A 27,227-nucleotide genomic window follows, 5' to 3' on the forward strand; every position below is an offset into this window, starting at 1 on the left:
GTATAAGCCGAGAGCCCTAATTTTGCCACAAAAAACAGGAAAAACCTATTGACTCGAGTATAAGCCTAGGGTGGGAAATGCAGCAGCTACTGGTAAACTTCAAAAATAAAAAGATACCAATAAAAGTAAAATTGATTGAGACATCAGTAGGTTGTTTTTGAATATCCATATTGAAACAGGAGCCCCATATAATGCTGCATAAAGTTCATGATGGGCCCCATAAGATGCTCCATATTAAAATATGCCCCATATAATGCTGCATAAAAGGTTAATGAGGGCCCCATAAGATGCTCTATAGAATAATATGCCCCATATAATGCTGCGCAAAGGTTGATGGCCCCATAAGATGCTCCAGAGTATTATGCCCCATATGCTACTCCATAAAGGTTGATGGCCCCATAGATTATGCCCCATATAATGCTGCACAAAGGTTGAAAGCCCCATAAGATGCTCTATAGAATATTATGCCCCATATGCTGCTCCATAAAGGTTGATGGCCCCATAAGATGCTCCATAGATTATGCCCCATATAATGCTACACAAAGTTCGATGGTCCCATAAGATGTTCCATAGAATATTATGCCCCATATGCTGCTGCTGCAATTAAAAATAAAAATTACACTCACCTCTCGTCGCTCAGGCCCCCGGCACTTGCAATATTCACCTGTCCCTGTTCCACCATCGTGCGCCGCTGTGTCTTCCGGGTCTCTATTCAGGCAGAGGGCGCACACTATGCCATAGTGCCCTCTGACCAGAATGTCACAGCCAGAGGATGCGGAAGGAGCCCGGCGGTGGAACGGGGACAGGTGAATATCATATGGCTCACCCTCCCCCCGTCATACTCACCCCCTCCTTGTGCGGTTCCTGCTTCTCTGATGCGATGGTCTCTGGCGCCGGCAGCTTGTTCCTGTGTTCAGCGGTCACAGGGTACCGCTCATTAAGGTAATGAATATGCGCTCCTGCCCTATGGGAGTGGAGTCACGCCCATATTCATTACTTTAATGAGTGGTACCACATGACCGCTGAACACAGGAAGAGCTGCGGGCGTCAAAGATAATCTGAGAAGCAGAGACAGGGCTAGGAGCAGGTGAGTATGATGTGACAGCCACCGCAGCTCCCCCTCCCCCTGGGAAAATGACTCGAGTATAAGCCGAGAGGGGCACCTTTAGCCTAAAACAATGGGCTGAAGATCTCAGCTTAATACTCGACAATATACGGTATATGTATTTATTATTGCATTCAACAACATGTACTGTGATACAAATTCTGACTGGGGTGTCTTTTCCCATCTTTCCTTTTATACTGTATGCCTTCCGTTGCTCCATGGTTGCACTGCTGCCCGCCTATTTTTTTTTTTACTATATTTTGGTGTATGGATTTGTTCAGACTAGTATTGTCTTGATTATGTGCATTTATTGATTAATAAACATTTTTTGTACCTTTTGACATGTCTTTAATATTCAGACACTCTTTTGAGGTTAATCCATACTATTACAAGAATATTTAAACTCATCTATGTTTCTTATTCACTCTCTATGTTCTTTGATGAGGTAGCAAAAACCTGCTAACAGATTCCCTTTAAACTTTATTCACAGACCTGTACAAATAAACTGTTGACTTTATTCCTTGGGTCAGTAAAAATGTCAATAAGCAAAATTTCCAGAATTTTACTTATTTTTTATTATTATTTTGTACAATAAATACACATTTGCAAAAAAACTAAAAAATATATATTCTGAAAGCCGCAAATTGTACAATTTTCTGTGAGCAGCGCAGTATGTGTGCTTAGTTTTTTTTGCATGATAAATTTTGTAATTTTTATTGGGAGCATTCTGTGGTACATGCAACTTTTCAGAATACTCTTTGGGAGGAAAAACTCTAAATATATATATATATATATATATATATATATATATATACATACATATATATATATATATATATATACATACATACAGTACAGACCAAAAGCTTGGACACACCTTCTCATTTAAAGATTTTTCTGCATTTTCATGACTATGAAAATTGTACATTCACACTGAAGGCATCAAAACTATGAATTAACACATGTGGAATTATATACTTAACAAAGAAAGTGTGAAACAACTGAAATTATGTCTTATATTCTAGGTTCTTCAAAGTAGCCACCTTTTGCTTTGATGACTGCTTTGCACACTCTTGGCATTCTCTTGATGAGCTTCAAGAGGTAGTCACCGCAAATGGATTTCACTTCACAGGTGTGCCCTGTCAGGTTTAATAAGTGGGATTTCTTAGGCTACGTTCACATTAGCGTTGCGCCGCCCTGCGTCGGCGACGCAACGCGCGACGCATGTTAAAACGCGCGCAAACGCGCGCAAAAACGCGCGCGTTTTGCGACGCGTGCGTCGTTTTTGACAAAAATCGGACGCACAGAAAATGCAACTTGTTGCATTTTCTTGCGTCCGACGCTAGCGTCGGAAACGACGCACGTGGCGAAAAACGCCACCCAAAAAACGCACGCGTCCCCTATGTTAAACATAGGGGCGCGTCGCCGCTGCGTCGCCGCTGCGTCGCCGACGCAACAGCGGCGCAACGCTAATGTGAACGTACCCTTATAGATGGGGTTTGGGACCATGAGTTGTGTTGTGCAGAAGTCTGGTGGATACACAGCTGATAGTGCTACTGAATAGACTGTTAGAATTTGTATTATGGCAAGAAAAAAGCAGCCAAGTAAAAAAAAAAAGTGGTGATCATTACTTTAGGAAATGAAGGTCAGTCAGTCTGAAAAATTCGGAAAACTTTGAAAGTGTCCCCAAGTGCAGTGGCAAAAAACCATCAAGCGCTACAAAGAAACTGGCTCACATGAGGACCATCCCAGGAAAGGAAGACCAAGAGTCGCCTCTGCTTGTGAGGATAAGTTTATCCGAGTCACCAGCCTCAGAAATCGGAGGTTAACAGCAGCTCAGATTAGAGACCAGGTCAATGCCACAGAGTTCTAGCTGCAGACACATCTCTACAACTGTTAAGAGGAGACTTTGTGCAGCAGGCCTTCATGGTAGAATAGCTGGTAGGAAACCACTCCTAAGGACAGGCAACAAGCAGAAGAGACTTGTTTGGGCTAAAGAGCACAAGGAATGGACATTAGACCAGTGGAAATTTGTGCTTTGGTCTGATGAGTCCAAACTGGAGATCTTTGGTTCCAACCATCGTGTCTTTGTGCGACGCAGAAAAGGTGAACGGATGGACTCTACATGCCTAGTTCCCACCGTGAAGCATGGAGGAAGAGGTGTGATGGTGTGGGGGTGCTTTGCGGTTGACACTGTTGGGGATTTATTCAAAACTGAAGGCATACTGAACCAGCATGGCTACCACAGCATAATGGTATTCCATCCGGTTTGCGCTTAGATGGACCATCATTTATTTTTCAACAGGACAGTGACCCCAAACACATCTCCAGGCTGTGTAAAGGCTCTTTGACCAAGAAGGAGAGTGATGGGTTGCTACGCCAGATGACCTGGCCTCCACGGTCACCAGACATGAACCCTATCGAGATGGTTTGGGGTGAGCTGGACTGCAGAGTGAAGGCAAAAGGGCCTACAAGTGCTAAGTATCTCTGGGAACACCTTCAAGAATGTTTGAAGAACATTACCAGTGACTACCTCTTGAAGCTCATCAAGAGAATGCCAAGAGTGTGCAAAGCAGTCATCAATGCAAAAGGTGGCTACTTTGAAGAACTTAGAATATAAGACATAATTTCAGTTGTTTCACACTTTTTTGTTAAGTATATAATTCCACATGTGTTAATTCATAGTCTGCATGCCTTAAGTGTGAATTTACAATTTTCATAGTCATGAAAACACAGAAAAATCTTTAAATGAGGTGTCCAAACTTTTGGTCTGTACTGTATGTGCTCTATACGTCACCAAATATTTGGTGGCAGCTTCTTGCCATGTCCGCGATACAAAGTGTAGAGCGGATCTGGCACCATGTTTCACACTGCAAACTGCACACACTGTAAACTAGACGAGGCTGATATACTCGGCAAGGAGGCTGAATAATCCTTTATGAAAAGTTTTTCTAATATTAAAATGAGCATTTTATGCGCTCTGCTCTGGCTGGACTCCTAAAGTGCTCTTGTTAATTTGAGGATTATGTAGTGGTTTTACATGAATTTTCATAGTACACACACATGACTCATCAGGTCTAAGATATTTATTAATTTATATACTGTGAAATCTGGTGACCAATTCATTTTTTGGGGAATAACTAGAATCAGAATTGAAGGCTGCAGAAATCAGATATATGCATAGTCTCTATTTACATTCCCATATTGTTTATGATGAATTGCTGGCATTTTAATCAAATCTACATATACAATCCAGTCTCTTACATGGAGGAGATACAAAGTATTTTTTTTCCAAGTGAAGGATAAGTGGATTTTCTCCTTCACTTTTAAAAGGGAATCTGTCAGTGGATTTTTGCTACCAGATCCGAGAGCAGCATAATGTAGGAAGAGAGACCCCGGTTCCAATGAAGTGTCACTTAGTTTACTGGATTCAGCAGTTGTGACACAAATGTTTTTAGATTTAGAATGTAGCAGAGCTGAGAAAGCTGCCCCTGCCCACACCAGGCTCTATATGTACATAGTCAATAGACAGTGAGCTGCTTACCACGAGTGGAAGCAGAGTCAGACCTGGAGACATGCACCAGCTAGTTACAACAATGCTAATATCCTAGTGATAAAACCTTCACTGTAGGTATGTAACAGCACATAGCTTGATAAGTGACACATCACTAAATTCTGTGTATTAACCCCTACCTCATGCTGTCCTAGGATTACATAACAAATCCTGCTGACAGATTACATGTAGGTATGTTTTACTGTGTGCAACTTTCAACAAGCATTTAAAGAAATTGTTACTGTACCAAAATATTCAATCCCAACTTTAAATGTAAATGGCTGTGACAGACGATCCAACAACCCACATTAAACGGAACCTCCACTAATAGTGTTTGGCTTTATCAGCAACGCAGGGTATGATGTAAACCCAACAGGTCCCACTGCCACCGGCAGGATCTCTCAGGTGCCGCTCACATCATTGTTTGGTGAATCAGTCACAGCTTTGAGTTTTGCTTTCCTGCTCCTATGATGGAACAGAATAAAGCTACTAAATTACATACAAAGTCAGCAATGGCAGGTAAAAGGTACAGACACATGATATATACACTTTTACAATAGATTGTGTATACAAAATATTTGACAATCTACAGCGAATAGGTTTCAACTTTTTCATTTTTTGTATAAAAAGAAACAAAAACTAAACATTTATTATTTTCCTATACATAAAACAGCCAAATGTCAAGAAAAGAAAAAAAAAATTCTAACAGTTCTCTGAAATAAGTTTTAAAGCTGAATAATGATCGGTCTTCAGGAAACACAAACTTCAGGCTGCTTATTTGCTGCAGACAGTTTGCATTCATCAGTCTTTTCCTGACTTAAGCCAGTTCTTCTCCTGAAAAGACGCAAGCTCAGCCTCAGAAGTTCACTGTCGACCAATGGAGGATTGGAATAAGTCTGTTTCACAGTGCCCTGGGGAAAAAACAAACAGTATTTCAGTTTTACCGAGGAGCAGTCACAAGACAAATTAAGACAAATCACCTATATTTAAAAGGAATCTGTCAGCAGGTTGAAATCCAAGAGAAGCATTATATAAGTGAGATCCTGATTCCAGTGATGGGTCACCTGTTGGTCTTCCTGGTGCAGTTTGATAGAATCCCTGTTTTTTCCCCACTGTAGATGTAACAGTAGGCAGAATGCTCAGCTGTGTATAACCCCGTCCACAGCCCTGATTGGCAGCTTCCTGTGTACAATGATCATTGTACACAGGAAGCTGCCAATCAGTGGTGAGGGCAGGGTTACACACATTAGCAGGACTGGCCTGCACCCGAGACATAGTCGGGTAGTGATTAGCTACAGCTGATAAAACACTGATTGTATTGCAACTACAGCGCACACGGCTTAACAAGTGGCATATCCATGGAAACAGGCTCTCCTATCTTATATTATGCTCCTCTCAGATTAACCCCTTCAGCCCTGAGCCAGTTTTCACCTTTGTGACCAGCCAAAATTCTGACAAGTGTCACTTTATGTGGTAATAACTCTGGAACAATTCAACAGATCCCAGTGATTCGGAGACAGTTTTTTGTGACACATTGTACTTTATGTCAGTGGTAATAAATTTGTTGAAATTGCTTACGTTTGTGAAAATTTCGCAATTGACCAAAAAATGTTTGCAATTTTCATACTTTTATGCCCTTAAACCAGAGCTATAGTTAATAAATAACATTTCCCATATTTCTACTTTACATCAGCATCATATTCTAAACATTTTTTTGTTAGGAAGTTAGAAGGGTTAAAAGTTTATCAGCAATTTATAATTTTTCCAACTAAAAATTTCCAAAACCAAAATGTATTTATTTATTTTTTAGGGACCACATAAAAAAATTAAGAAAAAAATTCAGAATTTTACCTTTTCCCATAAAAATGTGGCTTTAGTCCCAAATAGTGCATTTTCCCAAGGGTACCAGGAGAAAATAGACAGTACAATTTGTTCTACCCCCATATGTGGTGGAAAATTGTTTGACGTACGGGCAGGGCTTGGAAGCGAAGGAGCAATTTGACTTTTAAAGCACAAAATGGGAGTGGAAGCCATGGCATGTTTGCAGAGCCATTTTGAAAACTAAACCCATCAAATAATTTATCTAGAAGTGTGGTGAGCACCTTGAACCCACAGATGCTTCCCAGAATTTTACAAGGTTAAAGAGTGATAATGAAAAAAAATCTAAGATTTTTCTCACAAGATTTTTTTTTCTCCCGAGTAAGCAGATATCCCACGTATGGTGGGAAACTACTGTTTGGGACACATTGCAGAGCTCTGCAAGGAAGGAGTGACCTGTGATGGAATCATCTGCGAGCATCCCATGTCATGTTTGTAGAGCCCCTGATGTGCCTAAGCAGTGGAAACCCTCTACCAAGTGACCCTAGTTTACAATTGATTTAGGAGTGTTTTTTTTACTAGTATGTGAATTTATAATGTGGTGGTAGAGTAATGGATTAGTAGTACACTTTGAAGCCGTGTTTTATGCATAAGCCAGGTTTTACATTGCAAAGTGGTGTCCTTTCTTATCTCCCGTTTGTAACGCAGGCACAGTCCACCTTTTTTGCGACCGTCCTTGCAGTTTGGGGGGACCTCGCTGGGAAAAAGTTGCCCTGGTACAATACAGGCACCTCCAGTTCCAGAAGTAATGGGGCCCGCTCCTTCCTGACCAACAAATATTAGGACCTTGACTACTACCTCCTGGCACTCAAGGTAAGTACCCTGTCAGGTCTGCACATCGTGATAGTGTAACACCCCAGGAAACCGGTTGTTACAGTGGTATTGCTTTCCTCACGGGTAGAGTGAGGTCATTCTTGGAGGCGAGGAAGGATCCCTTTAACAGGTATTAAGCACATACAACACCGTTCTGACTCCAGGCCAAGGGGGAGCTCTACACCCAACTTCAGGGGAGCTGCTCTCTCTGGTCGGGAGGAGTCAGTTGCTAGGCAGTTGGAGTTAAAACAGTTGGTGAGAGGAGAGCGAGGAAGAAAAGCTGAGGCCGTGCAGACGAGTGATTCTGCAGCTCCTGGGAAGGAAAAAGAGAGCAGAGCAACTTGTAAAGAGACTGAAAGGAGGAAGGAGCAAAGGCGAAGTGAAGAGCTGGAGAGAGAAGTTGTGACTGAACTTCCTCCACACTGAGCGCATATACCGGTAGCCGGAAGACCGAGGTTGTGGGGGTAACTTTATGCCCCACGGCACAAACCAGCAGACAGCTAGATTTCAAGTTATCTGTCCACCATTAATACCCGAGGACAAAGTAACAGATAGAGCCTGGGTCATGATAGAGATCCTGTAAAAAGGCTCGAGTTACCTGTCGTACGGCATAGTGTCCTACCTAAAGGGGAATAGAGAGAGAACGTGAGGACCGTGTGTGAGGCCTAAGGCAGCAAGGGACTACAACAACACAGCGTTAGAAGGAAGGCTTCCAACTCCACCTGGTTAGAGGGATTACTGAGACGCTTCCAAGCCAGCCGGACCACCACCAGCACCTGTGATCCGGTACCCTGGGTTGTGGATGCCTGAATCATACAGTAAAGAGGTAAAGAGACTGCAACCCTGTGTCCTCCGTTTCTTACTAAACCACCTATCACCATCTTCATCTATTACACTGGGAGCCCTGGGGACCCAGCTTCACCTGTGGGAAGCCATACCATCCCTGCTGCCATAACATCATCCCAGTGGACCCCTTTAAGCAGCGTCGGTCACCCCTGACCGAATAACACGAGGCGTCACAAACTTTTTATTATTCAACTAACCCCTTTAAAGACCGTCCCTTTAACATGGGCGCCCAGGGCCACGGACCGGGTCGCCGCCCCCGTGACACATCCCGAGTACCCCACAGCCCTAGCGAGCGTTTCAATAGCACAAAAGCATTATAGATCGCCATCTGTACGATGTGAATGGCCAGCTTCTTGTACCACACCGTAGCTTTTCGTCTGGCACTGTAGGGCTGGAGGACTTGAGGAGGTGGTGATGGCGAACTCAGTCGAGGGGTTCAAGAGAGGCCTGGATGTCTTCCTGGAGCAGAACAATATTGTATCATACAATTATTAGGTTCTGTAGAAGGACGTAGATCTGGGTATTTATTATGATGGAATATAGGCTGAACTGGATGGACAAATGTCTTTTTTCGGCCTTACTAACTATGTTACTATGACTTGATCAGAGAGAGATCAACTCCCCCAATGTTCTTGTTGTACCCCAGGACAAACTTTGGCTTGGAGACTTGTACTGTGGTGGGGGGTGCTGCAATCACAATGTATGGTGGTCAAGAAAAAAAAAAACATCCATCTTGTACTTGACCAACAGCATGTTGTCACTTCCTTGAACTCCGCTCCCGCCCTTTCTGAGCAGCTGCCCAATTAGCGTCTTAGGGAGGCCTTTCTGATTTTTGCAGACAGCACCGCATGCTGTGGTAGCTCTGACATGGATGTTCTTGAAGAGTGGGACGTTAGTGTAGAAGTTATCTATGTAGAGGTGCACAAAATTTCTGAAGCTACACTAAATATAAACCGCAGTGAACAGACATCGGTCAAATAAAAAATTACTGGATTTTAGCAGAAAAAAAAAACTGTACTATAAAAATTTTCTACTAAAATTCTGAAGCTACCCTAGATTATTTTTATTGGGCGGACATCAGTAAATACAATTGCTGAGTGATCGCAACTGATGCCAACAGTAATTCTACGTTTTAGCAAAACACAAATAAAATACTGTAGTTATAAGCTAATTATTACAGTACATTTTTACTACACATTATGCTGCCCCTAAATCTACACTATTTTTTACACTTTTTGAAATAAAAAATTTTACATCTGCAGCGGACTTTGATCAGTGGGTTGCAACACCGATCAGAGCACTACTGTGGCCGCAGGCTGCACACACAGATAATGAGAACGCTGAAATGAAAGTCCTGGCCAACAATTGAGCACGGATGCGGATCAGTGATGGGCGTCACTGATCAGATCTGAAAGGCTGCACAGTGGGGGTAGTAAAAATTTAAAAAAAGGATTGAGAAAAGTCACTCTGTGCCAAAAATTATGCACAAATGCCTTGTCCTTGATTGGCTCCTTTAACCCCTTAAGCCCCGAGGGTGGTTTGCACGTTAATGACCAGGCCAATTTTTACAATTCTGACCACTATCCCTTTATGAGGTTATAACTCTGGAACGCTTCAACGAATCCTGGTGATTTTGACATTGTTTTCTCGTGACATATTGTACTTCATGATAGTGGTAAAATTTCTTTGATATTACCTGCGTTTATTTGTGAAAAAAAACTTGGCAAAAATGAATTTTTATACAATTAAATCACAGAGATATGTCACACAAAATACTTAATAGGTAACATTTCCCACATGTCTACTTTACATCAGCACAATTTTGGAACCAACATTTTTTTTGTTAGGGAGTTATAAGGGTTAAAAGTTGACCAGCAATTTCTCATTTTTACAACACCATTTTTTTTTAGGGACCACATCTCATTTGAAGTCATTTTTAGGGGTCTGTATGATAGAAAATAACCAAGTGTGACACCATTCTAAAAACTGCACCCCTCAAGGTGCTCAAAACCACATTCAAGAAGCTTATTAACCCTTCAGGTGTTTCACAGGAATTTTTGGAATGTTTAATTAAAAATGAACATTTAACTCGTTTTCACAAAAAATTTACTTCAGCTCCAATTAGTTTTATTTTACCAAGGTTAACAGGAGAAAATGGACCCCAAAACTTGTTGTACACTTTGTCCTGAGAACGCCGATACCCCATATGTGGGGGTAAACGACTGTTTGGGCGCATGGCAGAGCTCGGAAGGGAAGGAGCGCCGTATGACTTTTCAATGCAAAATTGACTGGAATTGAGATGGGACACCATGTCGCGTTTGGAGAGCCCCTGATGTGCCTAAACATTAAAACCCCCCACAAGTGACACCATTTTGGAAAGTAGACACCCTAAGGAACTTATCTAGATGTGTTTTCAGAGCTTTGAACCCCGAAGTGTTTCACTACAGTTTATAACGCAGAGCCGTGAAAATAAAAATTCTTTTTTTCACAAAAATGATTTTTTAGCCCCCAGTTTTGTATTTTCACAAAGGGTAACAGGATAAATTGGACCCCAAAAGTTGTTGTCCAATTTGTTCTGAGTACGCTGATACCCCATATGTGGGGGGAGAACCACTGTTTGGGCGCATGGCAGAGCTCGGAAGGGAAGGAGTGCCATTTGGAATGCAGACTTAGATGGATTGGTCTGCAGGCGTCACGTTGCATTTGCAGAGCCCCTGATGTACCCAAACAGTAGAAACCCCCCACAAGTGACCCCATATTGGAAACTAGACCCCCCAAGGAACTTATCTAGATGTGTTGTGAGAACTTTGAACCCCCAAGTGTTTCACTACAGTTTACAACGCAGAGCCGTGAAAATAAAAAATCTTTTATTTTCCCACAAAAATGATTTTTAGCCCCCCAAATTTTTATTTTCCCAAGGGTAACAAGAGAACTTTGACCCCAAAAGTTGTTGTCCAATTTGTCCCGAGTACGCGGATACCCCATATGTTGGGGTAAACCCCTGTTTAGGCGCATGGGAGAGCTCGGAAGGGAAAGAGCACTGTTTTACTTTTTCAACGCAGAATTGGCTGGAATTGATATCGGACGCCGTGTCACGTTTGGAGAGCCCCAGATGTGCCTAAACAATGGAAACCCCCAATTCTAACTGAAACCCTAATCCCAACAGTAACCCTAACCACACCATTAACCCTGACACACCCCTAACTCTAATCCAAACCCCAATCCCAACCGTAAATGTAATCCAAACCCTAACCCTAACTTTAGCCCCAACCCTAACCCTAACTTTAGCCCCAACCCTAGCCCTAACCCTAACGGGAAAATGGAAATAAATACATTTTTTTTTTTATTTTATTATTTTTCCATAACTAAGTGGGTGATGAAGGGGGGTTTGATTTACTTTTATAGCGTTTTTTTATAGCAGATTTTTATGATTGGCAGCTGTCACACACTAAAAGACGCTTTTTATAGCAAAAAAGTTTTTGCGTCTCCACATTTTGAGACCTATAATTTTTCCATATTTTGGTCCACAGAGTCATGTGAGGTCTTGTTTTTTGCGGGACGAGTTGACATTTTTATTGGTAACATTTTCGGGCATGTGACTTTTTTTTATCGCTTTTTATTCCGATTTTTGTGAGGCAAAATGACCAAAAAACAGCTATTCATGAATTTCTTTTGGGGGAGGCGTTTATACCGTTCGGCATTTGGTAAAATGGATAAAGCAGTTTTATTCTTCGGGTCAGTACGATTACAGCGATATCTCATTTATATTTTTTTTATGTTTTGCCGCTTTTATATGATAAAAACTATTTTATAGAAAAAATAATTTAATTTGGCATCGCTTTATTCTCAGGACTATAACTTTTTTTTTGCTCATGATGCTGTATGGCGGCTCGTTTTTTGCGGGACCATGGTTATTTATATCTGTCTTTTTGATCACGTGTTATTCCACTTTTTGTTTGGCGGTATGATAATTAAAGCGTTGTTTTTTGCCTCTTTTTCCTTACGGTGTTTACTGAAGGGGTTAACTAGTGGGACAGTTTTATAGGTCGTGTCGTTACGGACGCGGCGATACTAAATATGTGTACTTTTATTGTTTGTTTTATTTTATTTAGACAAAAATGTATTTATGGGAATAATATTTTTTTTCTTTTCCTTATTTAGGAATTTTTTTTTTTTTTACTTTGTCCCAGGGGGGGACATCACAGATCGCTGATCTGACAGTTTGCACAGCACTCTGATCAGTGATCTGACTTACAGGGCTGCAGGCTTACCAAGCGCCTGCTCTGAGCAGGCACTTGGTAAGCCACCTCCCTCCCTGCAGGACCTGGATGCCGCGGCCATTTTGGATCCGGGCCTGCTGCAGGGAGGAGAGGTAAAAGACCCTCGCAGCAACGCGATCATATCGCGTTGCTGTGGGGGTCTCAGGGAAGCCCGCAGGGAGCCCCCTCCCTGCGCGATGCTTCCCTGTACCGCCAGCACAAAGCGATCATGTTTGTTTGCGGTGTGCCGGGGGTTAATGTGCCGGGAGCGGTCCGTGACCGCTCCTGGCACATAGTGCCGGATGTCAGCTGCGATAGTCAGCTGACACCCGGCCGCGCTCACCCCGTGAGCGCGGCCGATCGCATATGACATACTATCCCATCACTGGGAATTAAGTCCCACGTCACCTTGACGGGATAGTACGTCATATGGGATTAAGGGGTTTATTCCAGAACTGTCAAGTTTAACAGAGATACATGGAAAGCAAGTAGTTGGTGCACTAACCTGTATTACCAAACCAACAAACGCTTGTGTTTGGTTTGAACAATCATTTTTTTGCTGACTCCATTTAATTCTCTCTCCAATAAAATAAAGTCAATATTAGTGTGGCTATAGATGGATTGTCACAATGTAATGCACACTGACATACATAACATTTAAACTGGAAATATCTGCCTGCCGCTGCCTCTAAAGGGCAATCTCTGCATATACAGTATATCTAATAATAATAATCTTTATTTATATAGCGCCAACATATTCCGCAGCGCTTTACAGTTTAACAATTTCAAACATTACAGGCATAAGTAACTATGCTAACAATACAATAATTAAAGCAAAATAAGACGACCCTGCTCGTGAGCTTACAATCTACAATGTAATGTACAAATAGCTGCCATTAGGAACAATAAAAATACATATGCAGCAAAGCCGTAACTGCAGGAAGAGGATTTTTTGTACAGGATTACCTAAAGTTAGTCCACTTACCTTCTCATTTTGCACAAGTTGCTTGCGAATTGCCAGGTCCCGCCTAGAACACAGGGCTTTGCAACAAGGACCGAGATTACTGAGTAAGCCGGCTCGCTCTTGCCTCCGTGACAGTGCAGACATATTCAGTGCTCCCAGCTCATGTTCAAATAGGTTTTCGGCTTCTAATGAACAGATATACAACTCAGTTATATGGGAAAAAATTAAGTAAAAATAAATTTTATTCACATTTTTATAAAAGTTACACTTGCTTTAAATTTGGATTACATTAAAGGGAACCTGTCACCCCGAAAATCGCGGGTGAGGTAATCCCACCGGCATCAGGGGCTTATCTGCAGCATTCTGTAATGCTGTAGATAAGCCCCCGATGTAACCTGAAAAAGGAGAAAAAGACGTTATATTATACTCACCCAGGGGCGGTCCCGCTGCTGGTCAGGTCGGATGGGCGTCTCCGGTCCGCTGCGGCGCCTCCCATCTTCTTTCCATGACGTCCTCTTCTGATCTTCAGCCACGGCTCCGGCGCAGGCGTACTTTGCTCTGCCCTGTTGAGGGCAGACAAAGTACTGCAGTGCGCAGGCGCCGGGCCTCTGACCTTTCCGGCGCCTGCGCACTGCAGTACTATCCTCTGCCCTCAAGAGGGCAGAGCAAAGTACGCCTGCGCCGGAGCCGTGGCTGAAGATCAGAAGAGGACGTCATGGAAAGAAGATAGGAGGCGCCGCAGCGGACCGGAGACGCCCATCCAACCTGACCAGCAGCGGGACCGCCCCTGGGTGAGTATAATCTAACGTCTTTTTCTCCTTTTTCAGGTAACATCGGGGGCTTATCTACAGCATTACAGAATGCTGCAGATAAGCCCCTGATGCCGGTGGGATTACCTCACCCGCGATTTTCGGGGTGACAGGTTCCCTTTAATACTATTTGAAGGTAATATTGTGATCGACACCCATTCCATGATGCAGGAGTCCGGTATTTCCAGCCATTATAAACATCATATCCATTTGAAGTTGCTAGAATATCGGTAAAGGACTTCACTTTGTGGAATCCTTTTCTGCATATCCTCCTTAAAGACTCATTTATAAGAACTGCTATCTTTGTTACCTAGACAGCCGCGATATAAAAATGTCAGACTGACCGTCACTTCCAAATAGAACAGTTGCACCTGCTAAGACTGCCCATCTCTCTCTCCCTCTATATATACATATACATTATATATATATATATATATATATATATATATATATATATATATATATATATATATATATATATATATATATATATATATATATACACACATATACATACATGCACACACTGTATTCTCTGGCGTATAAGACTACTTTTTAACCCCTGAAAATCTTCTCAAAAGTCAGGTGTCGTCTTATACGTCAGGTGTCATCTTATAGGGCAGATGCGGAGTAATCTGCGGTCGCCGCATATTGTGGGGGGAGCAGTCCCAATGACGAGGTGAGCGGGCACCTTACCGGGAAGGTGTAAGTGAAGCAGACGCAGAGAAGGAGATAATAGTGTGAGGGTGATCTCAAAGTGAGATCAATATGATTGCTTATACCTGACCAAATATAAACTGAGTGCTAGCTTAGGGGCTAGGAATGCATCGGACACACATACGATACAGACAGCCTCTCTCAGTGAAGGTTTTCCCAACTGACTTTATTCTGAACAAAGGATGATACTTAAAACAGGAAATGGGGGAGGTCCCACAACTTCTGAATAGTTAGTGTCACTCTGATTGGTTCATTCCAAGCTTCATTTCCAAATACGGTGTATTCGTGTCTTCACTCTTGCATTCCAAAGATTCCTTCCAAGTCTTCAAGGATCTTCAAGACAGTTTTAAAGACACAATCGCCATCTTGCTACACCATATCTGAACTTACTTCTATAAGCTTTAATAATTGATTTTATTAGACATTTTCTCCTTCACAATAGGATACAAGGGCGAGCCAGATTAGTGAAAGAGGAGTGTTTTTCTAGGCACAGCACCGCTCTCTCTCTTTTTGCATACCCCTGGCATCCCAGACACTGACAGTTTGCTTCACTTACACCTTCCTGGTGAAACGCTCCCTCACCTCGTCATCGGGACCACTACCCCCACTATATACGTCGACCGCAGATTGCTTCGCACCCACCCTATAAGACGACACCCAGCATATAAGACAACCCCCGACTTTTGAGAAGATTTTATATTTTAACTGGAAAAGTTGGGGGTCGTCTTATACGCCCAGTCGTCTTATACGCCGGAAAATACGGTATACCGTATATATACATGGAGGGAAAAATGGTAACAAAATTCTCATTGGGGTCTGTTACAAACCCCCAAATATAACAGAAAGCATGGAAAGTCTACTTCTAAAGCAGATAGATGAAGCTGCAACCCATAATGAGGTCCTGGTTATGGGGGACTTTAACTACCCGGATATTAACTGGGAAACAGAAACCTGTGAAACCCATAAAGGCAACAGGTTTCTGCTAATAACCAAGAAAAATTATCTTTCACAATTGGTGCAGAATCCAACCAGAGGAGCAGCACTTTTAGACCTAATACTATCTAATAGACCTGACAGAATAACAAATCTGCAGGTGGTTGGGCATTTAGGAAATAGCGACCACAATATTGTGCAGTTTCACCTGTCTTTCACTAGGGGGACTTGTCAGGGAGTCACAAAAACATTGAACTTTAGGAAGGCAAAGTTTGAACAGCTTAGAGATGCCCTTAATCTGGTAGACTGGGACAATATCCTCAGAAATGAGAATACAGATAATAAATGGGAAATGTTTAAGAACATCCTAAATAGGCAGTGTAAGCGGTTTATACCTTGTGGGAATAAAAGGACTAGAAATAGGAAAAACCCAATGTGGCTAAACAAAGAAGTAAGACAGGCAATTAACAGTAAAAAGAAAGCATTTGCACTACTAAAGCAGGATGGCACTATTGAAGCTCTAAAAAACTACAGGGAGAAAAATACTTTATCTAAAAAACTAATTAAAGCTGCCAAAAAGGAAACAGAGAAGCACATTGCTAAGGAGAGTAAAACTAATCCCAAACTGTTCTTCAACTATATCAATAGTAAAAGAATAAAAACTGAAAATGTAGGCCCCTTAAAAAATAGTGAGGAAAGAATGGTTGTAGATGACGAGGAAAAAGCTAACATATTAAACACCTTCTTCTCCACGGTATTCACGGTGGAAAATGAAATGCTAGGTGAAATCCCAAGAAACAATGAAAACCCTATATTAAGGGTCACCAATCTAACCCAAGAAGAGGTGCGAAACCGGCTAAATAAGATTAAAATAGATAAATCTCCGGGTCCGGATGGCATACACCCACGAGTACTAAGAGAACTAAGTAATGTAATAGATAAACCATTATTTCTTATTTTTAGGGACTCTATAGCGACAGGGTCTGTTCCGCAGGATTGGCGCATAGCAAATGTGGTGCCAATATTCAAAAAGGGCTCTAAAAGTGAACCTGGAAATTATAGGCCAGTAAGTCTAACCTCTATTGTTGGTAAAATATTTGAAGGGTTTCTGAAGGATGTTATTCTGGATTATCTCAATGAGAATAACTGTTTAACTCCATATCAGCATGGGTTTATGAGAAATCGCTCCTGTCAAACCAATCTAATCAGTTTTTATGAAGAGGTAAGCTATAGGCTGGACCACGGTGAGTCATTGGAGGTGGTATATCTCGATTTTTCCAAAGCGTTTGATACCGTGCCGCACAAGAGGTTGGTACACAAAATGAGAATGCTTGGTCTGGGGGAAAATGTGTGTAAATGGGTTAGTAACTGGCTTAGTGATAGAAAGCAGAGGGTGGTTATAAATGGTATAGTCTCTAACTGGGTCGCTGTGACCAGTGGGGTACCGCAGGGGTCAGTATTGGGACCTGTTCTCTTCAACATATTCATTAATGATCTGGTAGAAGGTTTACACAGTAAAATATCGATATTTGCAGATGATACAAAACTATGTAAAGCAGTTAATACAAGAGAAGAAAGTATTCTGCTACAGATGGATCTGGATAAGTTGGAAACTTGGGCTGAAAGGTGGCAGATGAGGTTTAACAATGATAAATGTAAGGTTATACACATGGGAAGAAGGAATCAATATCGCCATTACACACTGAATGGGAAACCACTGGGTAAATCTGACAGGGAGAAGGACTTGGGGATCCTAGTTAATGATAAACTTACCTGGAGCAGCCAGTGCCAGGCAGCAGCTGCCAAGGCAAACAGGATCATGGGGTGCATTAAGAGAGGTCTGGATACACATGATGAGAGCATTATACTGCCTCTGTACAAATCCCTAGTTAGACCGCACATGGAGTACTGTGTCCAGTTTTGGGCACCGGTGCTCAGGAAGGATATAATGGAACTAGAGAGAGTACAAAGGAGGGCAACAAAATTAATAAAGGGGATGGGAGAACTACAATACCCAGAAAGATTAGCGAAATTAGGATTATTTAGTCTAGAAAAAAGACGACTGAGGGGCGATCTAATAACCATGTATAAGTATATAAGGGGACAATACAAATATCTCGCTGAGGATCTGTTTATACCAAGGAAGGTGACGGGCACAAGGGGGCATTCTTTGCGTCTGGAGGAGAGAAGGTTTTTCCACCAACATAGAAGAGGATTCTTTACTGTTAGGGCAGTGAGAATCTGGAATTGCTTGCCTGAGGAGGTGGTGATGGCGAACTCAGTCGAGGGGTTCAAGAGAGGCCTGGATGTCTTCCTGGAGCAGAACAATATTGTATCATACAATTAGGTTCTGTAGAAGGACGTAGATCTGGCCATTTATTATGATGGAATATAGGCTGAACTGGATGGACAAATGTCTTTTTTCGGCCTTACTAACTATGTTACTATGTTACTCGAGTATAAGCCGAGATTTTCAGCCCAAATTTTTGGGCTGAAAGTGCCCCTCTCGGCTTATACTCGAGTCAAGGTATCCTGACGCTCCCTCTGCCTGTCCCACGGGTCTTCGGTGCTGCAGTTCTTCCCCTCTTCAGCGGTCACATGGGACCGCTCATTAGAGAAATGAATAGGCGGCTCCACCTCCCATAGGGGTGGAGCCGCCTATTCATTTCTCTAATCAGCGGTAACAGTGACCGCTGATAAAGGAAGAAGCTGCGGCACCCGGAGACCGTGGGACAGGCAGACGGAGCCGGACGTCGGGACCAGGTAAGTATCGCATATTTACCTGTCCCCGTTCCAGCCGCCGGGCTTCGCTCCATCTTCCCAGCGTCGCTCCGCTCCGCTCTGACTGTTCAGGTCAGAGGGCGCGATGACGCATATAGTGTGCGCGGCGCCCTCTGCCTGATCAGTCAGTGCGGAGACGCCGGGACCGGACGCCGGAACGAGACGCTGGGAGCTGCAATCAAGAGAGGGGAGTATGGCTTTTTTTTTTTTTTATTGCAGCAGCGGCACAGATTTATGTGGAGCATCTCTGGGGCAGCATGAACGGTGCAGAGCACTATATGGGGCACAGATATGGGGGCAGTATGAACGGTGCAGAGCATATATGGGGCACAGATATGGGGCAGTATGAACGGTGCAGAGCACTATATGGGGCACTACTATGGGACAATATGAACGGTGCAGATATGGGGCACAGCTATGGGGCAGTATGAACGGTGCAGAGCACTATATGGGGCACTACTATGGGACAATATGAACGGTGCAGAGCACTGTATGGGGCACAGATATGGGGCAGTATGAACAGTGCAGAGCACTATATGGGGCACTACTATGGGACAATATGAACGGTGCAGAGTACTGTATGGGGCACAGATATGGGGCAGTATGAACGGTGCACAGCACTATATGGGGCACTACTATGGGACAATATGAACGGTGCAGAGCACTGTATGGGGCACTACTATGGGGCAGTATGAACGGTGCACAGCACTATATGGGGCACTACTATGGGACAATATGAACGGTGCAGAGCACTGTATGGGGCACAGATATGGGGCAGTATGAACGGTGCACAGCACTATATGGGGCACTACTATGGGACAATATGAACGGTGCAGAGCACTGTATGGGGCACAGATATGGGGCAGTATGAACGGTGCAGAGCACTATATGGGGCACAGATATGGGGGCAGTATGAACGGTGCAGAGCACTATATGGGGCACAGATATGGGGGCAGTATGAACGGTGCAGAGCACTATATGGCAGAGCTATGGGGAAATATGAACGGTGCAGAGCACTATATGGCACAGCTATGGGGCAATAATGAACGGTGCAGAGCACTATATGGCACAGCTATGGGGCAATAATGAACACGCAGAGCACTATATGGCACAGCTATGGGGTAATAATGATCTATTTTTATTTTTGAAATTCACCGGTAAATGCTGCATTTCCACCCTAGGCTTATACTCGAGTCAATAGGTTTTCCCAGTTTTTTGTGGCAAAATTAGGGGGGTCGGCTTATACTCGAGTATATACGGTATATATTTACATACATAGGAAGCAACACTGTTTGACAATCAATTTCACATGCGGTTGTGCAAATGGAATAGGGGAGGGTATTTAGTTTACAGGAGGGGAAGATAGTGCAGGTAGAGACCTGGGCACAAATAAGGAAGATGGGGGTGGCGGTGGCATGGGGGGTGGGGTTAGATCAATTAATAATTTAAGAAAGAATAGAGGTACAGAGATACATAAAATGTATGTATACTAATGCCAGAAGCCTCGCCAACAAAATGGACGAATTAGAATTAATGTTGTTGGAGCATAATTATGACATGGTGGGGATATCTGAAACGTGGCTGGATGAGAGCCATGACTGGGCTGTTAACTTGCAGGGCTGTAGCCTGTTCAGAAATGACCGAACGGATAAGCGAGGGGGTGGGGTGTGTCTATATGTAAAATCGTCCTTAAAACCCATCGTGCATGATAATATAGGTGAATCTAATGAAAATGTAGAGTCCTTGTGGGTGGAGATAAGGGGAGGGGGAAAAAATAATAAAATTACTGATAGGGGTTTATTATAAGTCTCCAAAAATAATGGAAGCAATGGAGAATATCCTCGTAAAGCAAATAGATGAAGCTGCGACTCAAGGAGAAGTCATTATTATGGGGGACTTCAACTACCCTGAAATAGATTGGGGAACAGAAACCTGCAGTTCCAGCAAAGGTAATCGGTTTTTGAGGGACAATTACCTTTCACTACTGGTTCAGGACCCAACAAGAAGGGGGGCACTGCTAGACTTAATATTAACCAACAGGCCAGACCGCATATCAAATATAAGGGTTGGGGGTCACTTGGGGAATAGTGATCACAAAATAATAAGTTTTCATGTATCCTTTAATAAGATGTGTAGTAGAGGGGTTACAAGGACACTAAACTTCAGGAGGGCAAATTTCCAACGGATGAGAGATGATCTTGGTGCAATTAACTGGGACGATATCCTGAGACATAAAAATACACAAAGAAAATGGGAGACGTTTATTAGCATCCTGGATAGGACCTGTGCACAGTATATACCGTATGGGAATAAACATACTAGAAATAGGAGGAAACCAATATGGCTAAATAGAGCTGTAAGGGGCGCAATAAGTGACAAAAAGAAAGCATTTAGAGAATTAAAGGAAGTAGGTAGTGATGAGGCATTAAATACAGAAAATTAAATAAAGTCTGTAAAAAGCAAATCAAGGCTGCAAAAATTGAGACAGAGACACTCATTGCCAGAGAGAGTAAAAATAATCCCAAAATAATCTTTAACTACGTAAGAAACTAAAAAATGATAGTGTTGGCCCCTTAAAAATAGTCTGGGCGAAACGGTGGATGAGGATCAGGAAAAAGCCAATATGCTAAATTACTTTTTTTTCATCAGTATTTAAACAAGAAAATCCCATGGCAGACAAAATGATCAGTGATAACAAAAATTCCCCAATAAATGTCACCTGCTTAACCCAGCAGGCTGTACAGCAGCGTCTAAAAATCACTAAAATTGACAAATGTCCGGGCCCGGATGGGATACACCCCCGAGCACTGCAGGAACTAAGTACAGTCATCGATAGACCATTATTTTTAATCTTTAAAGACTCCATAATAACAGGGTCTGTACCACAGGGCTGGCGTATAGCAAATGTGGTGCCAATATTCAAAAAGGGGACAAAAACTGAACTCGGAAATTATAGGCCAGTAAGCTTAACCTCTACTGTGGGTAAAATCCTGGAGGGCATTCTAAGGGATGCTATACTGGAGTATCTGAAGAGGAATAACCTCATTACCCAATATCAGCACGGGTTTACTAGGGACCGTTCATGTCAGACTAATCTGATCAGCTTCTATGAAGAGGTAAGTTCCGGACTGGACCAAGGGAACCCAGTGGACATAGTGTATATGGACTTTTCAAAAGCTTTTGATACGGTGCCACACAAAAGGTTGATCCTTAAAAGAGAATAATGGGGATAGGGGAAAATATGTGTAAGTGGGTTAAGAGCTAGCTCAGGGATAGGAAACAAAGGGTGGTTATTAATGGAGCACACTCGGACTGGGTCGCGGTTAGCAGTGGGGTACCACAGTGGTCAGTATTGGGCCCTCTTCTTTTTAACATATTTATTAATGACCTTGTAGGGGGCATTCAGAGTAGAATTTCAATATTTGCAGATGACACTAAACTCTGCAGGGCAATCAATACAGAGGAGGACAATTTTATATTACAGGATGATTTATGTAAACTAGAAGCTCGGGCTGATAAATGGCAAATGAGCTTTAATGGGGATAAATGTAAGGTCATGCACTTGGGTAGAAGTAATAAGATGTATAACTATGTGCGTAATTGTAAAACACTGGGCAAAACCGTCAATTAAAAAGACCTGGGTGTATGGGTGGACAACAAACTCACATTTAGTGGCCAGTGTCAGGCAGCTGCTACAAAGGCAAATAAATTAATGGGATGCATTGAAAGAGGTATAGATGCTCATGAGGAGAACATAATTTTACCTCTATACAAGTCACTAGTTCGACCATACTTAGGGTATGTGCACACGTAGGAAAAGAGGTGCAGAATTTTCTGCACAAAATCCGCATCTCCTGGCAGAATCCGCAGCCGTGGATTTGCCACGGTTTTTATGCGGAATTGATGCAGATTTTGTGCGGATTTTCAGCGATTTTGGGCCACTGCGGAATTTTAACATGGAGGGGTGCAGAACCGCTGCAGATCCGCACAAAAGAAGTGATATGCACTTCTTTGAAATCCGCAGCAATTCCGCACTGATTTTTCTGCATAGCTTTTTTTTCTTCCATAGACTATCTGTAGCGTTTCTGCGCGGTAAAATCCGCTGCGGATCCGCAGCAAATCCGCATCGTGTGCACATAGCCTTACAATACTGTGTACAGTTCTGGTCTCCGGTGAATAAGAAAGACATAGCTGAACTGAAGCGGGTGCAGAGAAGAGCGACGAAGGTTATTAGAGGACTGGGGGGTATGCAATACCAAGAGAGATTATTACATTTGGGGCTATTTAGTTTGGAAAAACAAAGGCTAAGGGGTGATCTTATTTTAAGGGGACAGTACAAAGACCTTTCTGATGATCTTTTTAATCACAGACCAGAGACAGGGACAAGGGGGCGTCCTCTACGTCTGGAGGAAAGAAGGTTTAAGCATAATAACAGGCGCAGATTCTTTACTGTAAGAGCAGTGAGACTATGGAACTCTCTGCCGTATGATGTTGTAGTGAGTGATTCATTACTAAAATTTAAGAGGGGACTGGGTGCCTTTCTTGAAAAGTATAATGTTACATGTTATATATACTAGATTCCTTGCTGGGCATTGATCCAGGGAACTAGTCTGATTGCCGTATGTGGAGTTGAGAAGGAATTTTTTTCCCCAATGTGGAGCTTACTCTTTGCCACATGGTTTTTTTTTTTGCCTTCCTCTGGATCAACATGTTAGGGCATGTTAGGTTACGCTATGTGTTGAACTAGATGGACTTAAAGTCTTCCTTCAACCTTAACTATGTTACTAGACAACAGATGGAAATTATTGGCAATTATCAAGACATGCTCAATAAAGGAGTGGTTCTGCAGGTGGGGACCACAGACCACTTCTCAGTACCAATACTTTCTGGCTGATGTTTTGGTCACTTTTGAATGTTGGTTGTGCTTTCACACTCGTGGTAGCATGAGACGGACTCTACAACCCCCACAAGTGGCTCAGGTAGTGCAGCTCATCCAGGATGGCATATCAATGTGAGCTGTGGCAAGAAGGTTTGCTATGTCTGTCAGTGTAGCATCCAGAGGCGCTACCAGGAGACAGGCCAGTACACCAGAAAACGTGGAGGGGGCCTTAGGAGGGCAATAACCCAGCAGCAGGACCGCTACCTCAGCCTTTGTGCAAGGAGGAACAGGAGGAGCACCGCCAGAGCCCTGCAAAATGACCTTCAGCAGGCCACAAATGTGCATGTATCTGCACGAACGGTTAGAAACCGACTCCATGAGGGTGGTCTGAGTGCCCGACGTCCACAGATGGGGGTTGTGCTCACGGCCCAACGCCGTGCAGGACGATTGGCATTTGCCACAGAACACCACAATTGCCAAATTTGCCACTGGCACCCTGTGCTCTTTACAAATGAAAGCAGGTTCACACCGAGCACATGCGGCAGACATGACAGGGTCTGGAGACGCCGTGGAGAGCAATCTGCAGCCTGCAACATCCTTCAGCATGACCGGTTTGGCAGTGGGTCAGTAATGGTGTGGGGTGGCATTTCTTTGGAGGGCCGCACAGCCCTCCATGTGCTCGCCAGAGGTAGCCTGACTGCCTTTAGGTACCGAGATGAGATTCTCAGACCCCTTGTGAGACCATATGCTGGTGCGGTTGGCCCTAGGTTCCTCCTAATGCAAGACAATACCATACTTCATGTGGCTGAAGTGTCAGCAGTTCCTGCAAGATGAAGGCATTGAAGCTATGGACTGGCCCGCCCGTTCCCCAGACCTAAATCTGATTGAACACATCTGGGACATCATATCTCGCACCATCCACCAACGTCACGTTGCACCACAGACTGTCCAGGAGTTGGCGGATGCTTTAGTCCAGGTCTGGGAGGAGATTCCTCAGGAGACCATCCGCAGCCTCAGGAGCATGCCCAGGTGTTGTAGGGAGGTCATAAGGCACCTGGAGGCCACACACACACTACTGGGCATCATTTCCTTGTCTTAAGGCATTTCCACTGAAGTTGCATTAGCCTGTAACTTCATTTTCCACTTTGATTTTGAGCATCATTCCAACTCCAGACCTCTGTGGGATATTAGTTCTGACTTACGTTGATCATTTTTAAGTTTTATTGTTCTCAACACATTCCACTATGTAATGAATAAAGATTTAGAACTGGAATATTTCATTCAGTTATATCTAGGATGTGGGATTTTAGGGTTCCCTATATTTTTTAAGCAGTGTAGATAGACAGATAGATAGACATACATACACACTAACAAAGTTGCACTCTAACGCCATAGCATGCAAACATAAAACAACCACAAGGTGATGATCTTTGCTGGGAACCTAATCTAATGTGACTCCTCTCCTGGGCTGATAGCATACCTTTCTATGGGTAGGTAGGATCTGCTGTGATTAAAATTGTTATTGCTGATAGATGGCGTGCTCGATCAGGAAGCCTGTATACAAATATTTAGATTAACAGCCCAGGAAAGGAAGTCACATTAAATTAGGTTAGGTTCCCCGCAAAGAAGATTGCCTTGTATTGGCTCCTAGGCATACATGAAATGGCCAATTTATGTGCCAAGTATCTTAAACAGAGGTAACGCAATTCCAATTTCATATATTTCAAGTTTGCATGCTATAGCTTCACAGAGTAGAACTTTTTTAGTTATGTATGGAGATGGCTAGTCTTAGCATGCAACTAATCACCCCTGTTCTGTTTGGAAATGACAGCCAGTCTTTTGATATTTGTATACATAGGCCCTCTGAGCACTCCACCCAACAGCATATGGCAGTTTTAATCACAGCAGGGTATACTGTAAATGTAGCCTTTAGAGCAGCAATTCCAATTCCACACAACAGAAAAGGCAGCTACCGGAAACAGAGCATAGTAATGGAAAATCACCAAAGCTATTTTACTTGCCAGAAGAACATAAAACAGGCATACTGCTCAAAATATGATGTAATCATCATTTGAAATGGTTACAAGCCACAATTCAATATTTTGTTGGATCTCAATAAAATTTTAAAGTCCCAATTCCTGAATATTAAATGGGTTGTCTGGCCTTAGGCTACAAGTCTGCTTTGTGACTGCAGACTTGTGAATCCTCACATTACTCGCACTGTGAGGATTCTCCAGCGCCGGCCGGTCATGGGACCACAAATGTGCGATACACCTGCAATGTTTGAGGCTGTGTCCATCTAGTCGGCATAGGACAGGTATCCAAATCACAAACTTGCTGTCATGTACCCACCGCTCCTGGCACCAAAGAATCCTCAACGCACAGTGCAGTCAGACTTGTGAATCGTCACATTGTGCGCAAACTTGTAGCCAAAGGCTAAACAACCCCTTTAACTCTCCTTTAAAAGTGTAACACAACATCTAATGTTATGGGCATTAATACCTTCTTTCTACATATCAGCATTCTATGCCCTGGTCCTCACTTCAATTACTTAATTTGGCTTTCTGGGAGGAGCCCTCCCCCCGTTCTCGTCCAGGTCGCCAAGTGATATGTTTGTGACCAAGAAAGTTAGGGGTGTTAGAACACTAGAATTCGCTGTTACCAAAACACAATGAGATGTCACAAGGATGGAAAAAAGGGGGCATCACACAGAAAAATAACTGCAATCATGTTCCTTGGCCTCTGTGGATGGATGTAAATGTGTTCTTTGCTGTGTCCCATGCACAAAGCACCTTGTATCACTCACAAATAATATTGATATATCCTCTACAAATCCCTAGTGCATCGAACACTGCTATGGTTTAACATGGTATAAACTAAATAGGAAAATACACCAAAAGTAAATAAAAAAGAATTGTGTGTGGGGTAAAGGGAATAAAAAGACCTACCATGAGGCTTTTCTATTGATTGCTGGCATGTCTCTTTCACCTTGCTGAATAGATCAGGTCCTGCTAATCGTTTAGAAATGCCAACACGGAGTAAAACAGCAGCAGGTGTGAATTTTAACAACGCAGCGCCAGATTCTCGTGGTTCGTTCGCCTGCTTGTGCATCAAACTGGACCAGTCCACGTCAATAACATCAAGAGGGTCTGCGCGAAACAAATAAGAGCAGTGTTATAAAGCATACACTAACAGGATTACAATTTATCAGTGTGGATTTCATGTCTATGATTATTATCATTATTTATTTATATAGCACCATTGATTCCATGGTGCTGCATATGAGAAGGGGTTATATACAAATTACAGATATCACTTACAGTAAGCAAACTAACAATGACAGACTGAAACAGAGGAGTAACGACCCTGCCCTTGTGGGCTTACATTCTACAGGATGGTGGGGAAGGAGACAATAGGTTGAGGGTTGCAGGAGCTCCAGTGTTGGTGAGGCGGTAGCTTCAGTAGTGGTGAGGAGGCAGCGGGGTCAGTGCAGGCTGTAGGCTTTCCTGAAGAGGTGGGTTTTTAGGTTCCGTCTGAAGGATCTGAATGTGGTTAATAGTCGGAGGTGTTGGGGCAAAGAATTCCAGAGGATGGGGGATATTCTGGAGAAGTCTTGGACGCGGTTGGATGAGGAGCGAATAAGTGTGGAGGAGAGAAGGAGGTCTTGGGAGGACCAGAGATTATGTGAGG

The 27,227-nt window shown here is 43.0% G+C and overlaps 1 protein-coding gene across 2 annotated transcripts in view; it reads right to left on the reverse strand.

Annotated features, from left to right (window-relative positions):
* Nucleotides 1-4,176: 4,176 nt before the first annotated feature.
* Nucleotides 4,177-27,227, reverse strand: part of ZC3H13 (zinc finger CCCH-type containing 13) — an 85,586-nt gene continuing 62,535 nt past the window's right edge. For both annotated transcript variants that reach the window (XM_069758270.1, XM_069758269.1), the window contains 3 exons: nucleotides 26,486-26,686; nucleotides 13,440-13,603; nucleotides 4,177-5,569 (listed from right to left, as the gene is read on the reverse strand). In XM_069758270.1, the coding sequence (XP_069614371.1) occupies nucleotides 5,408-5,569; nucleotides 13,440-13,603; nucleotides 26,486-26,686 (527 nt within the window). In that variant the 3' untranslated portion in view covers nucleotides 4,177-5,407. The remainder of the gene's footprint in view (nucleotides 5,570-13,439; nucleotides 13,604-26,485; nucleotides 26,687-27,227) is intronic.

This window comes from Ranitomeya imitator, chromosome 3 (genome assembly GCF_032444005.1).
Source record: "Ranitomeya imitator isolate aRanImi1 chromosome 3, aRanImi1.pri, whole genome shotgun sequence".
NCBI lineage: Eukaryota > Metazoa > Chordata > Amphibia > Anura > Dendrobatidae > Ranitomeya > Ranitomeya imitator.